The 15917-nt window shown below is 43.0% G+C and overlaps 1 protein-coding gene across 7 annotated transcripts in view; it reads left to right on the forward strand.

Annotated features, from left to right (window-relative positions):
- Positions 1-15917, forward strand: part of WDR59 (WD repeat domain 59) — an 81024-nt gene that overhangs the window by 41135 nt on the left and 23972 nt on the right. For all 7 annotated transcript variants that reach the window (XM_081807361.1, XM_081807363.1, XM_081807362.1 and 4 more), the window contains exons 11-18: positions 1567-1646; positions 2867-2999; positions 3136-3260; positions 5450-5614; positions 8426-8521; positions 8654-8810; positions 9288-9357; positions 14683-14836. In XM_081807361.1, the coding sequence (XP_081663487.1) occupies positions 1567-1646; positions 2867-2999; positions 3136-3260; positions 5450-5614; positions 8426-8521; positions 8654-8810; positions 9288-9357; positions 14683-14836 (980 nt within the window). The remainder of the gene's footprint in view (positions 1-1566; positions 1647-2866; positions 3000-3135; positions 3261-5449; positions 5615-8425; positions 8522-8653; positions 8811-9287; positions 9358-14682; positions 14837-15917) is intronic.

Here is a 15917-nt window from a genome sequence, read left to right on the forward strand (position 1 = left end):
AGGGCCCTTGGAATGGGGGTGAAGGCACTGGTGGAGGGGTTGGGATTTGAATGGAATTAGGGGTAACTTTTCTCCACAGTCAGGGTCGTGAAAAGAAGCCAGATGTGAATGCAGACGATTGCTGATGTGAACATGAGTCTGTACAGGGTCCAGGGGACTGCTGGCAGGCAGCCGTTCAGAAGACTTGTGTCCTGCCGGGCATGCGCAAGGATACAGCAGCACCCTGAGGAGCGAAGGCCCAACTGGGGGCAGGGACACAAAGAAGGAACTTCTGCCCCTCACCCACCCTTTTAGCTTGGACACATCATGTGCTCTGCTGCCTCCATTTTCCCATCTGTAAAATGAAGGAATTGGATGAAATTCCATTCTAAACTCTTTTAAATTCTTTGCTCTCTAAGGATGGCCATAAAGGAGATTCTTGATATGACCTAATTACTCAGAAATGCCCTGATCCTTTCATAAAGCTCCCTCAATGATTTTAGAATAGTTTCCCTCTGACCAGACCTGATATATGGAAATATAACTCAGTCAATTAAGAACACTCAATCAAGATTGATTATCCTTTTTTTTTAAAAGCTTTTATTTATTTATTCGACAGAAAGAGAGATAGCAAGAGCAGGAACACAAGCAGGGGGAGTGGGAGAGGGAGAAGCAGACCCCCCGCCGAGCAGGGAGCCCGATGCGGGGCTCGATCCCAGGACCCTGGGATCATGACCTGAGCCGAAGGCAGACGCTTAACGACTGAGCCACCCAGGCGCCCCGATTGATTATCCATTTTATAAAGAGATGCATCTCTTTACCAAAAAATTCTTTTAAATGGCAAGGTGCCGTTATGCATTTAAAGCAATTCGTTTCACAAAAATCATATTCATGCTCAGCTCCTCTGGAGCATATAAAAGGAGGAACATTTGTGCAGGCGAAAGTTCAATGTGACGTTAAATCCCAGCATCCCTCTTCACCAGCTGAGCTGCCAGATATTATTTCATTTCATTTAAGTTTCTGCTCAAATCTGACTTCCTCAGGGAGGCCTGTCTAAAGACAGCTCCACCATCAGTTCTCTAATCCTAGGTGGTGGTGTTGTTTTTTTTGTTTGTTTAATAACACTGTCACTACCAGACATTTTATTATGTATTTATCTATTTGTCTGTTGCCACCACTGGATTGTGAGATCTATAAAGACAGAGACTGTAGTATTCATGTTTGTCCTAGTACCTAGAGCAGTGCCTGATGTCTAGGAGATGGTCAACAAGTATTTGTTGAATGGATGGATGAAGGAATCTCACCCCATTGCAACCTGTAGCAAAACTGATGTTGAATTAAAAAAAAAAAAAAAAAATTCCAGGGGCGCCTGGGTGGCTCAGTCGTTAAGCGTCTGCCTTCGGCTCAGGTCATGATCCCAGAGTCCTGGGATCAAGCCCCGTGTCGGGCTCCCTGCTCAGTGGGGAGCCTGCTTCTCCCTCTCCAACTCCCCCTGCTTGTGTTCCCTCTCTCGCTGTGTCTCTCTCTGTCAAATAAATAAAATCTTAAAAAAAAAAAATTCCAGGATTATTATTTGGTGATTTCTAGGGTCCAAGGACTACCAACTGGTTACGTGGTCACGGGATCAGACCTTGAGAATGTGGCGAGTGGATTCCCAGATGCAGAGGGTATGTATTCAGTGCTGTTGTGGAGGAGTGTAACTGGGTACGCTAGAAACTTAAAAAAAATACAAAGTTTAGTACTTGTGGGAGTTAGAGGATATGTGAGAGACATTTACTAATACTTGCTGGTTGGCCGAGTGGCTTGTGTAGGACACACGGAGGCTTTGAGATCTTCAAGAGCCAATTCCCGTGTTGGGTACTTTTAAGCGTGAAAAGCCTCTGACTGCCTTTTCTCATGTCCCAGTATGAGAGTGTGGGTAGCCGACTGAGCAAATGGCCTGTGGGCTTCATTTCTTCTCTTCTTCTAAATGAACTAGGACGTCTAACCTTAGGGTCTGCAGTGTTCAGAGCCCTTTACATCCATCAGCGGCACCTGTCCTATGAAGCTCTTTTCAATTTTTGCCCCATAATGATACCTGTTTCTTATGTGAACCACAGTGGTTGGTACCTGGTATGAACTGCTGTGGCCTGTGCTCTGTAGAGGGTAGATAGAAAATGCTGCGTAAAATTTTCAACCCTGCAGGGTGCCTGGGTGGCTCAGTTGGTAGAGCATGCAGCTCCTTTTTTTTTTTTTTTGTGCCAAAACCTGGGAACGAGAGCATGCAACTCTCTCTCTCTTTTTAAGATTTTTTAAATTAATTAATTAATTAATTAGAGAGATCGGTGGGGTGGGGAAGAGCAGAGGGCGAAGGAGAGGGACAAGCAAACTCATGGCTGAGTAGCGAGCCCAGTGTGGGCCTCAGTCCCATGATCCTGAGATTCATGAGCCCCACGTTGGGTATAGAGATAACTTAAAAATCAATCAATCAATCAATCAGTCTTAAAAAAAATTTTGCAACACTGCTCAGTACGAAGTCACGCTTAGCATTTTGGTTAAGTATCATCACCTTACTGCCTTTCAAATATATTTTTTCCAGAAAGTACCATTTGTTCATTTTTGGTCTTGGGTTAGCTGAGCAACTCCATAAAGGCTTGGAATTTAATGTTTTCTGAGGCTTGCACAAACTATGAACAGGATGAAAAATTTCCAGGGTAGCCAAAAGTCTGTTCTCCTGTGTATTTAATCAGGGAGATTTGGTGGAGGGTAAAACCTATTCTGATTGTATCGGTTTTTGGCCGACATCTTTAGCCTTTGTGATTCCCATTTTTAAGTCAGAACCCTAACCAGACATGATGATCATTTCCACTGACATCTGTAGACCTAGATCTTCTACCCTTTGTTGCAGCTTTGTGCAAACGACATATTAGATGGTGTCGATGAGTTCATTGAGAGCATTTCTCTTCTGCCGGAACCAGAGAAGACCCTTCACACTCAAGATACAGATCACCAGCACAACTTGAGCCACGGGGAGGAAGAAGGTAATCGGTCAAACGGGTGTTTCAGGGGAAGTGCCCCTCTGTGCATCTCAGAGTTATGGCAGATACCCTAGAACGGCTCTCGGACCCATTTTCAAAAGGGTTTTCCAACAACTGAAGAACCTCTCTCTCCTGCTAGTCTTAAAGGAAGACCCCCCGAGCAGTATCCTGGAAGAGAATAAATCGGAGCAGCCAGGGCTGCCTCAGACTCTGCAGCAAGAGTTCTCGCTGATCAACGTGCAGATCCGGAACGTCAACGTGGAGGTGCTCGCTAGTTTACGGCCTCGTTCCCCTGCTTGCAGATGGCAGTCGGTGGGCGAGGGGACTCTTTCAGCTCTGATCTCGGCTAGCAAAGAGCTTTGCTGCACCAACAAGTGAATCTGTCTGCTTGCTTTTTTATTTTCTAGGTTTTCTAGAGAAATAGATGTTTTACAAATGCAAATTATAGTCTCACCATAGTATTTTCTCATAAGATGAACCAAGGAATAAACTGATGCTCATGTGTCTTGAAATCCTCTTAGCTGCTCCAACACCTCATTTTACCATGTGTGAAGTTACTTAGAGCCAGGAAGGCTTAGTGATTTGGCAGAGGTTACTGGTGTGGTTAGTGGCAGAGCTGAATTTAGAAGCCAAACCTCCTGACCACCGCCCCCCCCTTCCCACACACATACCAGGTTCTTTGGACTCTGCTGTACTGTCTCCCTTTAAAGCTGGTCATTTCCTTAATGACTTAGATTCATAGTAAGAAGGTCACCAAACCTCTTTGTTCATTTAACACATGGAAAGGTTTACTCTCTTCCTTTTGGGGAGGTATTGAAATGCTTTCCTTCAGAGAATTGAGTCTGTGAAGGAGTTTTGAAGCTTGATTTCTTTTTTGCCCAGATTCAACTAACAGTAGGTATGGATATGTGCATAATTATCTCCTTTGGCCTTTTTGGGAGGAGGGGGGCAGAGGGACAGAGAGAATCCCAAACAGGCTCCATGCCCAGCATGTAACCCAACGCAGGGCTCCCATCTCACAACCCGGAGCTCATGACCTGAGCTGAAATCAAGAATCAGATACTTAAACCAATTGAGCCATCCAGGTGCCCCTCCTTTGGCGTTTGTTTTATTTTTATTTTTTATTTTTTTTAAGATTTTATTTATTTATTTGACAGAGAGTGAGAGAGGGAACACAAGCGGGGGAGCAGGAGAGGGAGAAGCAGGCCTCCCGCGGAGCAGGGAGCCCGATGAGGGGCTCGATCCCAGGACCCTGGGACCACGACCTGAGCCGAAGGCAGACGCTTAACGACTGAGCCACCCAGGCGCCCTTCCTTTGGCATTTAAAACAACTCTGCAATACATGCTTTTCTCCCTACTTTACAAGAGGAAACTGACACTAAGAGATGTAATGACTTGTCTGAAGTTAGCAGCTATTTGGTAGAAGAGATACTATTTGAATCTGTCTCCAGATTTCCCACGTGTGTGCCTTTTTTCGCTCTACTCCAGCTGCCTTCTCTGGTTGGCAGCGCGAGAAATCGAGAGAGAAAGGATTCTTTGATTAATTGGTTACCTGTATCAATTCAGATCATAATCCTTTGTTGAGAACAGTTGAGAACAGTGTGGACAGCCAAGTGATTCTAGTTTCAGAAGGAGATCTTGATTCCTTTTCCGGGAGTGCTTTTTTAGAAGTATTGAGATAAAATTCATTTACCATAAAATTTACCCTTCTAAAGTGTACAATTTGGTGGTTCATAGTATAGTCACGGAACTGTGCTACCATCACCCCTAATTCCAGAGCATGTTCATCATTTCATCATTCCTAAAAAATCCTATTAGCAGTCACGTCCCATTGCCTGAGCCCCCGCCCCGGCACCCACTAATCCGCTTTCTGTCTCCATGGATTTTCCCAGGAGTGCTTTTTAACTCGAGTCCGGTATTTCAGTTTCTTCCTGCTTTATTTTCTCATCTCAAAATAAATATAGCAAGTTTCAGTTCTACCTCACAGCTTCATGCTGAAGCTTTTTTAAGTCAAAATACTTTGAACTTATTAAATCAGTGCTAAAATTAAAAATCTGTCTTGAACACGAGTTGTCTAAATCTTCCAAATTCATTTGTCTCTGGAGAGTCTCCCTTTGCCGAGGTCCCGGGAACCTAGAGCTTGCAGTTAGCTTGTTTAAATTCATTTGCGTCCGGGGGCACCTGGGTGGCTCAGTTGGTTAAGCGACTGCCTTCGGCTCAGGTCATGATCCTGGAGTCCCTGGATCGAGTCCCGCATCGGGCTCCCTGCTCGGCAGGGAGTCTGCTTCTCCCTCTGACCCTCCTCCCTCTCATGCTCTCTGTCTCTCATTCTCTCTCTCTCAAATAAATAAATAAAATCTTTAAAAATAATAATAATAAATAAATAAATTCATTTGCGTCCGGAGATGCCCGATGGCTCATCTCGCGAGCAGTTGTCCCTCTGTCGTCTGCAGATGGACGCGGCGGACAGGAGCTGCACAGTATCCGTGCACTGCAGTGGTCACCGTGTCAAGATGCTGGTGAAGTTCCCTGCGCAGTACCCCAACAACGCTGCCCCTTCCTTCCAGTTTGTCAACCCCACAACCATCACATCCACGATGAAAGCGAAGCTGCTAAAGGTAGGGGTCTGTGTCCACACATTCCCCTTAGTGTTGTAAGAGGAGACGTCTGTTCACAGGCATCTGCAGCTAAGTTGAGTGGTAAAGTTGAATGAAAACTCCAGTAGGTAAGATTTGAAAGTCTTCTGTATGTGTGTGCTTCCGTGATAACTTCATTGTGTATAGAAAACATCAGAGCAGTGGTTCTTAACCTTTTTGGATCATGGACCCCCTTTGAACATCCAACGAAAACAATGGACCCTTCCCCAGAGAAATTTGCACAAATGTTGTATATAATTTAGAAATATAGTTGTAGTTCTATAATTGTATATAATCTGCTTATAGATGTCATTAAAGCTATGCATTAATCCCTGGTTAAGAACCCTGCAGTACATTTTCATTTATCTGGAAACAGTAGGCAAGGTGTATTCTTTTTTTTTTTTTTAAAGATTTTATTTATTTATTTGACAGAGACAGAGATAGCAAGAGCAGGAACACAAACAGGGGGAATGAGTAAGGGAGAAGCAGGCTTCCTGCTGAGCAGGGAGCCCAATGTGGAACTTGATCCCAGGACGCTGGGATCATGACCTGAGCCGAAGGCAGACGCTTAACGACTGAGCCACCCAGGCGCCCCATTCTTTTTTTTTTAAAGATTTTATTTATTTGAGAGAGAGAATGAGAGAGAAAAAGCACATGAGAGGGGGGAGGGTCAGAGGGAGAAGCAGACTCCCTGCCGAGCAGGGAGCCCGATGTGGGACTTGATCCTGGGACTCCAGGATCATGACCTGAGCCGAAGGCAGTCGCTTAACCAACTGAGCCACCCAGGCGCCCGGCAAGATGTATTCTGAAGCTAAAAGATACTTTATCATCGGAAAACAAGGGGCACCGGAGTGGCTCAGTTAAGCATCCGACTCTTGATTTCAGCTCAGGTCTTGATCTCAGGGTTGTGAGTTCAAGCCCTGCATTGGGCCCCATGCTGGGCATGGAGCCTACTTAAAAACAAAAACAAAATGTAAGGCAATAAAAAAAAAAAAAATCCATTCCAAGAAAAGAGGTGGTGTCATCCTCAGGTGAGGCTGGCTGGCTGCCCAGGTGAGGTATCTGAGGGATGGTGGTGCCTGAATGGAGGTGGGATAGCCTGGCATCTAGTCCTTGCTCCTGCAGCCTCAGAAACTTGCTTTGGCAGTTCTAATCAGAGCTAATCAGGCAGAATCTCCATTTAAAAAGCCCCACGAGCTGGGTATGATACACCTTTTTCAGTTTGAGCAGCGTCATGAGTGAAGTAACTGAAATGTCCTGACAAACCAAGATGACCCAAATACTACACACCCTTTGCCTAGTTTGTATCATATACACTTGACCCATCTTCCTGGGGGAAGATATGTAACCAAGAAAATTTTCAAGTGGTGTAAGGATCTCTCAAATGCTACTCTGATTTTGTAGTATAAGTGCATTTTGTGCTTGGAAATTTTTATTTTTCATCCAAGTATAATATGTAGTGTTAAATTAGTTTCAGGTGTACAATATAGTGATTCAGCAATTCTATACATTACTCAGTGCTCATCACGACAAGCGCACTCCTTAATCCCCATCACCTGTTTCACCCATCCTCCCACCCACCTGCCCTCTGGTAACCATCTGTTCTCTATAGTTGGGAGTCTGTTTTTTTGTTTGTCTGTACTTGGAATTTGAATATTTCATTGTCTTATTTGCACATGCAGAAAAGATAGATGTTCCTATTGTTATTAAAATGATAGGATTAAAAATGATAGGATTAGGAAGTATCTTTAAAGGTCTAATTCAGTGCTGCCTGATAAAAATATAATGCAGGCTACACGTAATTTAAAATTTTCTAGTAGCCACACTAAAAAAAAAAAATTGAAAGTAGCAGGTAAATTAATTTCAGTAATATTTTTACGTACCCCAGTATATGCAAAGCATTCTCATCTCAGCATGTAGTCCATATAAAAATTATTGCAAGAGTTTGCATTCTCTTTTTTGTACTAAGTCTTCAACACTCGGTATGAATTTTACACTTACAGCACATTTCAATTCAGCACGCCTAACAACTGAGGCTGGCCCTTTCCTTTTTTTATTTTTTTTTTAAGATTTTATTTATTTGAGAGAGAGAGAACAAACAGGGGGGTGGGGCAGAGGGAGAGGAAGAAGCAGACTCCCTGTTGAGCAGGTAGCCTGAAGCTGGGCTTAGTCCCAGGACCCCCGAGATCATGACTCCAGCCGAAGGCAGACGCTTAACCCACTGAGCCACCCAGGCGCCCCAGCACATCTCTATTCAGACTACCTCATTTCACATGCTGTCATGCTGTGTAGCCGCATGTGGGTAATGACTTCCATGTTGGACACGCAGGCCCAGTTACACACTTGTCTTCAGTATGTGTATGTCAGTTTATGTCTATAGCATATGCCTTAAAATGTTAGGATTTATATTTTTAAAGAAGCAAAAAAAAAAAAAGATACATTGTAATTTCCACCGAAGTGAAATCTGTTCCCCCTGGCCTGTATTGGGTATTATTTCTAGGATACTGAAATTTTCATGAGGGGTTGGGGGTTCAGCTAGAAGGCGAGGAAAGGAGTAGAATTCACCAGAAAGAAATGTGTTCTCTTAAGCTTTGTGTGCCTGCCCTGGCTAAGGAGAGGGCTTCTCGAATATGCTCTGTGAGCCTCTAGAGTCAGGTGGAAAGTAGGATGCCGAAGCCTCAGACACAGCTCCAGCCTCCCTGCATCTTCACGACTTCCCACTGCTTTGAAGAAGAAAAGTGAATCAGGAGAAGGAATGTTGCTATTCTTGACTGTGTTTCGTGCCTTTTCTAGATCCTGAAAGACACTTCCCTGCAAAAAGTGAAACGAAACCAGAGTTGTTTGGAGCCCTGCCTGCGCCAGCTCGTCTCCTGCCTTGAGTCTTTCGTGGTGGGATTCTTGTACCAACCTATGCTTTGATGTTTTGTTTCGTTTCTTCCTCCCCAAACTAATGTGTCCTTATTTTGTAAGTCAGCTTTAAGACAGCTTGTGGTTTTTAGTCTGTTAACTTTTAAATTTCAGAACCAAGAAGACAGCACTTCCAGCAACCCCTTTGCACTCCCAAACTCTGTCACTCCGCCCTTACCAACGTTTGCCCGAGTGACCACTGCCTATGGGTCATACCAGGATGCCAATATTCCCTTCCCTAGAACCTCGGGGGCCAGGTTCTGCGGAGCAGGTTGGTCTCTTTTTTGGTTCTCTGATTCTAGATTTTGAGAGCAAGAAGCCCAGAATGTCCTGTAGTCTGTAAAGAAATCTCAGAAAAATCAGGAAATTTTCATTTGTTTTTGTTTCCTGGGACCTCAAAAGACTGCTGTAGTGTTAAGTGGTCTGATGCTGAATTGGCTTCTGTGGACATATCCTGGGAATGTTCAACAAAATTACAGTTTTAATTCTTTTCATTCTGGTGAGCATGAATTTGAGTCTAATTCAGATCCCTGATTCTCAACACAGGACGGGTCCCCTAGCAAAGAAATATAAAGTACCTGAAAAGATTTTTTCCATACCACACACATCCCATCTCTCTTGGATCCTAGAGATTCTGACCTTTGTCCTTGTTACATATGGCCACAGCCAGGACTGTCCAGGGCTTCCTTAGGATTTCCCACGTGTAGCTCATTGACCCTGATGTGCACATGTGTGTCTCCTTTGTCAGGGTATCTGGTGTATTTCACAAGGCCAATGACGATGCATCGAGCAGTGTCTCCGACAGAACCTACTCCAAGGTGAGCCTGGGAGATGCAGATGTTAGCTGCATTCATGGGGCCATAAGTGGGCAGACATCTGGGAATGAGCACTGAGTTTGTCTTTGGACAAGTGGTTTTAGTTCTTCAGTAAATACCCGCTCTAAGATTTTTTTTTTTAAGGTTTTATTTATTTGACAGAGAGAGAGATAGCAAGAGCAGGAACACAAGCAGGGGGAGTGGGAGAGGGAGAAGCAGGCTTCCTTCTGAGCAGGGAGCCCAACGTGGGGCTCGATCCCAGAACCCCGGGATCATGACCTGAGCCGAAGGCAGACGCTTAACAACTCAGCCACCCAGGCGCCCCCCACTCTTAAGATTTATTCATGAAAGATTAGGTTCACGAAATTGCCACTAAGCTGAGATTTGGGAGATCTGGTTACTACCAAACCACCAGAAGAAGTACTTTGATAAAAGCTGTTGTCAAAACAAGGCAAATTCTTTTTTAGTGTGCTTTTCCCCTATTGCTAAAGTATTATTTGAACATTAAATAAAAATAAAAAAGTAATGGGGCGCCTGGGTGGCTCAGTCATTAAGCGTCTGCCTTCGGCTCAGGTCATGACCCCAGAGTCCTGGGATCGAGCCCTGCATCGGGCTCCCTGCTCGGCGGGAAGCCTGCTTCTCCCTCTCCCATCCCCCCTGCTTGTGTTCCCTCTCTCGCTGTGTCTCTCTCTGTCAAATAAATAAATAAAATCTTAAAAAAAATAATAAAAAAAAAATAAAAAAGTAACAAGATCATCTGCAGGTCCACAACACTAATACACCACTTCTAACATTACCGAAACATGTTAAATTTTTAAAAATGACATTAAGTGGTTGGAAAAACTCACAATATGGAAGTTTTAAATTAAAATTTGAAAGCTTTCCTTTTCCTTGGTGAGTCACTGTTAGCAATTTAATACACTTTCTGTCTGGTCTCCATTATTTTTCTGTGTGTGGGTTTTTTGGTTTATTTGTTTTGTTCTGTTTTTAAGAGGCAACCTAAGTAACAAATGGGAATGTGGACTTTGGAGCCAAGCCATGGGGTCCCCATCTTGGCCCTGCTGTTCTGTGACCTTAGGCAAGTTACTAAACTGTGCTTGAGTTTCCTCAGCAATAACTTGGGGATGATAGCGGCACCTACCTCCTTCAGTTGCCGGGAAGATTAAATGTGTTAATCCCTAAGAAGCATTTAGAACCATGCCCGGCACATTGCTCTGTGTTTCCTATTATTACTCCTGGTTGTATTTTTTGTTCTTGTTTTTGTTTTTTATGTTTTTACTGCTTTATAATTTTTTTTATTTATTTTTTATTTTTTTGAAGACTTTATTTATTTATTTGACAGACACAGCGAGTGAGGGAACACAAGCAGGTGGAGTGGGAGAGGGAGAGGCAGGCTTCCCGCGGAGCAGGGAGCCCGATGCGGGGCTCGATCCCAGGACCCTGGGATCATGACCTGAGCCAAAACTAAGTAGGACGGACGTTCAGCTGACTGAGCCACCCAGGCACCCCTTAACTATGCATGTATCTTTTTTTTTTAAAGATTTTATTTATTTATTTGACAGAGATATAGGGAGAGAGGGAACACAAGCAGAGGAGTGGGAGAGGGAGAAGTAGGCTTCCCGCGGAGCAGGGAGCCCGATGCGGGGCTCGATCCCAGGACCCTGGGATCATGACCTGAGCCGAAGGCAGATGCTTAACGACTGAGCCACCCAGGCGTCCCTGTTTTTACTGTTTTATTGAGATATAAGTCACATAGTATATAGTTGACCCATTTAAAAGAATTCAATGGCTTGTTGTATATTCACAGATACAGACAGAAAGTAGATAGTGTTTACCCAGCCCTGAAGGAATGGGGGACTTGGGAGTGTTGACAGCTGGGGGATGCAGTTTCTTTGGGGGGGGTCATTAAAAATGTTCTAGAATTGACGATAGTGATGGCTGCGCATAAATTCGCCTATTCTGGGCATTTTATATAAATAGAATCATATAGTTATGTGGTCCTTTGTGACTGGCTTCTTTCGCTTAGTGTAATGTTTTCAATGCTCATACACGTAGCATGTGTCAGAACTTCCTTTCTTTTAATTGCCAGATAATATTCTATCATATGTATATGCCACATTTTCTTTATTTATTCATCAGTCAGTAGATGTTTGGGTTATTTCCACTTTTTGGCTATTATGAATGATGCTGCTATGAGCATCTGTAAGTTTTTGTGAGGGCCTAGATTTTCATTTTTCTCAGGTATATACATGTAGGAGAGGAATTGCTGGGTCATATAGTAAAGGTTTTTTTCTTCATTAATCAACTTTATGTTTTACAACAGTTTTAAGTGTATAGCAAAATTGAGTGGGAAGTCCAGAGAGTTCTAGCATACATCCCTGAGCCCACACATGCACAACCTCCCCCATACCACTGGTTTTTTAAGCTTAAATGTTATCAGTTATATAGGATAGACTTCTGGTTCTGCAATGGGGCAACCAGGATAACACAGAAGCCCTCCCGCTGCAAACACCTGGGTGTGCTGGATGTAATATAATCAGCATATTTACAGGAAAGAAAGGAGATCGAAGCTACTGCTGTCCTGAGAGTCTGCCAATCTCTGCAGTAACCTAGGCAGATGAGACCTTGGCCAACAGGACTGGGGAGTTAAGTGTCAGAGACCCCATATGCTACTTTGGGTTCTTTATTTGAAAGATTGTACTAAAAAACAATCACCTACTCTCAAAGGGAAACAAGAATATGTGTATCTGGGCTTTGGATCAGAACAGCATTCTATTGAGGTATAATTTACAGTACACGAATATGAAGTGTATACCTTGATGACCAGCACCCAGACCAAGATACAGAGCAAAGGTTCCCTGTCCTTTCACCCAGAGGAAACCAGTCTTGTGACTTCCATCATTGTAGTTTTAGTTTTGCCTGTGCTTGAGCTTCATCTAAATAGAACATCATGCAGCGTGTGCTATTTTATGTCTTACTTATTTTGTTCAACTTAATGTTTTGGTTTTTGGATTTTATTTGAGAAAGAGAGAATGAGTGGGGGGCAGGGCAGATGGAGAGGGAGAGGGAGAAGCAGGCTTCCCGCAGAACAAGGAGCCTGGCGTGGGGCTGGATCCCAGGACCCTGAGATCATGATCTGAGCCAAAGGCAGATGCTTAACCGACTGAGCCACCCAGGCGCCCCCAACTTAATGTTTTTGAAATGGATCCATATAGTTGTATATGTTAGTGGTTCCACTATATGAAATAATACAGTTTGTTTATCATTCTCCTCTTCAGGCATATTTGGGCAGTTTGGGGCTATTATGAGTAGATCTACACATTCAGGTCTTTTTTTTTTTTTTCATGCATATTAATTTCTCTACCCAAGGACTAGAATCCTTGGCTCCTAGGATAGGTGTATGTGTGATTTTTGTTTTTAGTATTGCCAAAAAGTCTGTCCCCAGTGGTTGTGCCATCTTACCAGCAATGTTTCAGAGTTCTGGTTGCTCCACATTCTCTCCAAAATTTGGTGTTTTCAGTCTTTTCAACTTTAGCCATTGTGGTGGGTATGTGGTATCTCATCCTGGTGATGACTAGTGAGTTGGGCAGCTTTTGTGTGCTCATTGACCATTTGGGTATCTTCTTTTGTGATATGCCTGTTCAAGTATTTTGCCCATTTCTTTAGGACCGTGTTCCTTATTATTTATTTGTGGTTGTTTTTTGTTCTGGCTGTAAATCCTTTGCTTGAAGTATGTATCGATTTTCTCTTAACCTGTTGCTTGTCTTTCTCCTTCCCTAATGATTTTTGATAAACAGAAGTTTTTAATTTTGATAAAGTCCAACCTGTCACTCTAAAAATTTAATGGTTAGTGTCTTTGTGTTCTAGGAAAAAAATCTTAGCCTACCTAAGGTCACAAAAATATTCTTCCGTTTTCTTTTAAAAATTTATAGTTTTAGATTCCTTATTTAAGGCCTGTAGTCAATCTCAAATTAATTTTTGTGTATGATGTGAGATAGGGGCCAAAGTTCACTTTTTTCAGTAGAGATACATAATTGTTCCAGCACCATTTTTGGAAAAAATTTGACTTTTCTCATTGAATCTGCATTGATTTAAAAAAATTGCATTGGGACACCGGTGGCTCAGTCTGTTAAGTGTCTGCCTTCGGCTCAGGTCATGATCCCAGGGTCCTCGGCTCAAGCCCTGCGTTGGGCTCCCTGCTTAGTGGGGAGTCTGCTTCTCCCTCTCCCTCTGTCCCTCCCCTCACTTACGCTCTCTTTCTCTCAAGTAAATAAAATCTTTAAAAAAAATTGTATTGATACATTGTTGAAAATCAATTGACCCTATGTTTGTGGGTCTATTTCTGGAGTCTGGTTTTTTTTTTGTTTTTTTTCCCTTTCATCTATTGGTTTCTCTGTATGCCAACACTATACTCTTAATGTAGCTTTTATATAGTAGGTCTTCAAATCTGCTAGGGTGTGTCCTCCAACTTTATTATTCTTCAGGATTATGTTGGCTACTCTAGGTCTTTTGCATTCTTGTAAAAATATGAAATGGCCTATTGGTTTCTACAAAGAAAAAAAAGCCTATTCATATTTTGATTGGAAATGTGTTGACTCTGTAGATCAGTTTGGAGAAAATGGACACCTTGACAATAATGTGGAATCTTCCAATACACTAACATGGTATATATCTATTGTTTTGAGTCTTCTTTAATTTCTCAGCAATATTTTGTATTTTCAATGCACATTTTAAAATTAAATTTGTTTCTAGGTATTTGATGCTATTGTAAATGAAATTTTTTAAATGTTTATTTCCAAATGTTTGTTTCTAATATATAGAAATAAGTAGATTTTTATAGATTGGCCTCCTATTTAAATTCACTTATTAGCTCTACTAGTTTGCAGATTCCTTTGAGTTTTCTATGTATACAGTCAGAAGTATTCTCTGCTTTTGCAGACAAAGCGTTTTTCTGTTTCATAAGTTCATTTTGTTCTTTTTTTGTTTCCTTTTTTTCCCATTTTACCTATCTTTTTTTTCTCTTGGTTTCATCACGTGCTTAAGAGTAACACTACTTGGGGTGCCTGGGTGGCTCAGTTGGTTGAGCAACTGCCTTCGGCTCAGGTCATGATCCTGGAGTCCCGGGATCGAGTCCCGCATCGGGCTCCCTGCTCGGCAGGGAGTCTGCTTCTACCTCTCCCGCTCCCCCCTCTTGTGCTCTTTCTCTCTCTGACTCTCTCTCTCAAATAAATAAATAGAATCTTTAAAAAAAAAAAAAAAAGAGTAACACTACTTGGAAATATGGAAGGACTCTAGCCAGTATGGATAATTCTGCGTTTTCAACCACAGGTCTCTGTCAGCTTTGTCTGCTTATCATACTGGCTTGATTGCTCCCATGAAGATCCGCACGGAGGCCCCTGGGAACCTTCGTTTGTACAGCGGGAGCCCCACTCGCAGTGAGAAGGAGCAAGTCTCCATCAGCTCCTTCTACTATAAGGAGCGGGTAAGCAGCAGAGCCATGGCCTTCGATTCTTATTCCTTCTGGGTTCTTGTCCTTTGTCTCCCTGCCTGCTGTGCAAAGCAGCCAGGTTAGTAATCCCCCTGTAGTCTTTAACTTTCAAAATTAGTTTGTTCAAGAAGGACCTTTGCTTTGTTCCTTCCAGTTGGTTTTAACTACTGTGAATTGTGTGTGTGGAGGGATGGGGTGGTTCTTATAATCCATATTCGTCACTTTCCATTTAACCCGATCCTTGTTACCTCCACTTGTTAAGGTAATTCCCACTGTTTCAGGTAGGATAATTTAGCTTCAGATCTTCCTTGGTGTTCTGATGTTTGTCAACAAATTAAGGGATGCTTCTGAAGGCTTGGGATCTCAATATATTTAGAACGTCATAGCGGTGAGAAGTTTTCGAGTTGACCTCTGAGGGGTCTTATGCTTTTACTAAGTCTACACCGAAGTGCCCATCTGAATGGGAAAGTTTATGTGAAAATCACCTGAGCCTGTCCTTGTGTTCCTGGGTTCTCCAGGAACTCCTCGTCCCTAACGTAGCTATATTAAGCTGTCAGAAGCCTTTGGTGACGACACTGTAGAGAATGTTGGCAGAGTGTAGGAGTGCTTCTAAGAACTCTTTCTGTGTTGTCAGATTGAGAGGCTGGTTTAAACTGCCTTTTAACTGACATGATGTTTTAAACACAGCTACCACCAAGCTATTAACCAGCTCAGTCCTTAAGAATTCTTTGTTGCTGTCCCGAACTAATTGAGAAATGATGGATTGACTATCACTGAAATGTGTTTTTTAAAAAATTGAATTATTTTAAATAAAAACCCAGTTTCCAGCAGGTGTTAGAGGTGTCTGCACTTCGATTGCAGTGTGGTGTCTAGCCTTGGTTCACGCTGGTGGTTGGACACCTCTGCCTTTGTCTAGTCTTAGGGTTGGTGTGTGACTGAAATGAGCAGCAGGGACTGACGCTTGAGACAGGACCAGCCTTGGACAAGACCACTCTGCTGGATGGGGACAGTGATTGTTGCCTTTCTGTAGTCCTCTTCTTCACCTCTCTGACAGAACTGTGCCCCTCTGGCCCCT

The sequence above is a fragment of the Leptonychotes weddellii genome, chromosome 16, assembly GCF_054177405.1.
Source record: "Leptonychotes weddellii isolate Sample4059 chromosome 16, ASM5417740v2, whole genome shotgun sequence".
In the NCBI taxonomy this organism is placed as follows: Eukaryota; Metazoa; Chordata; class Mammalia; order Carnivora; family Phocidae; genus Leptonychotes; species Leptonychotes weddellii.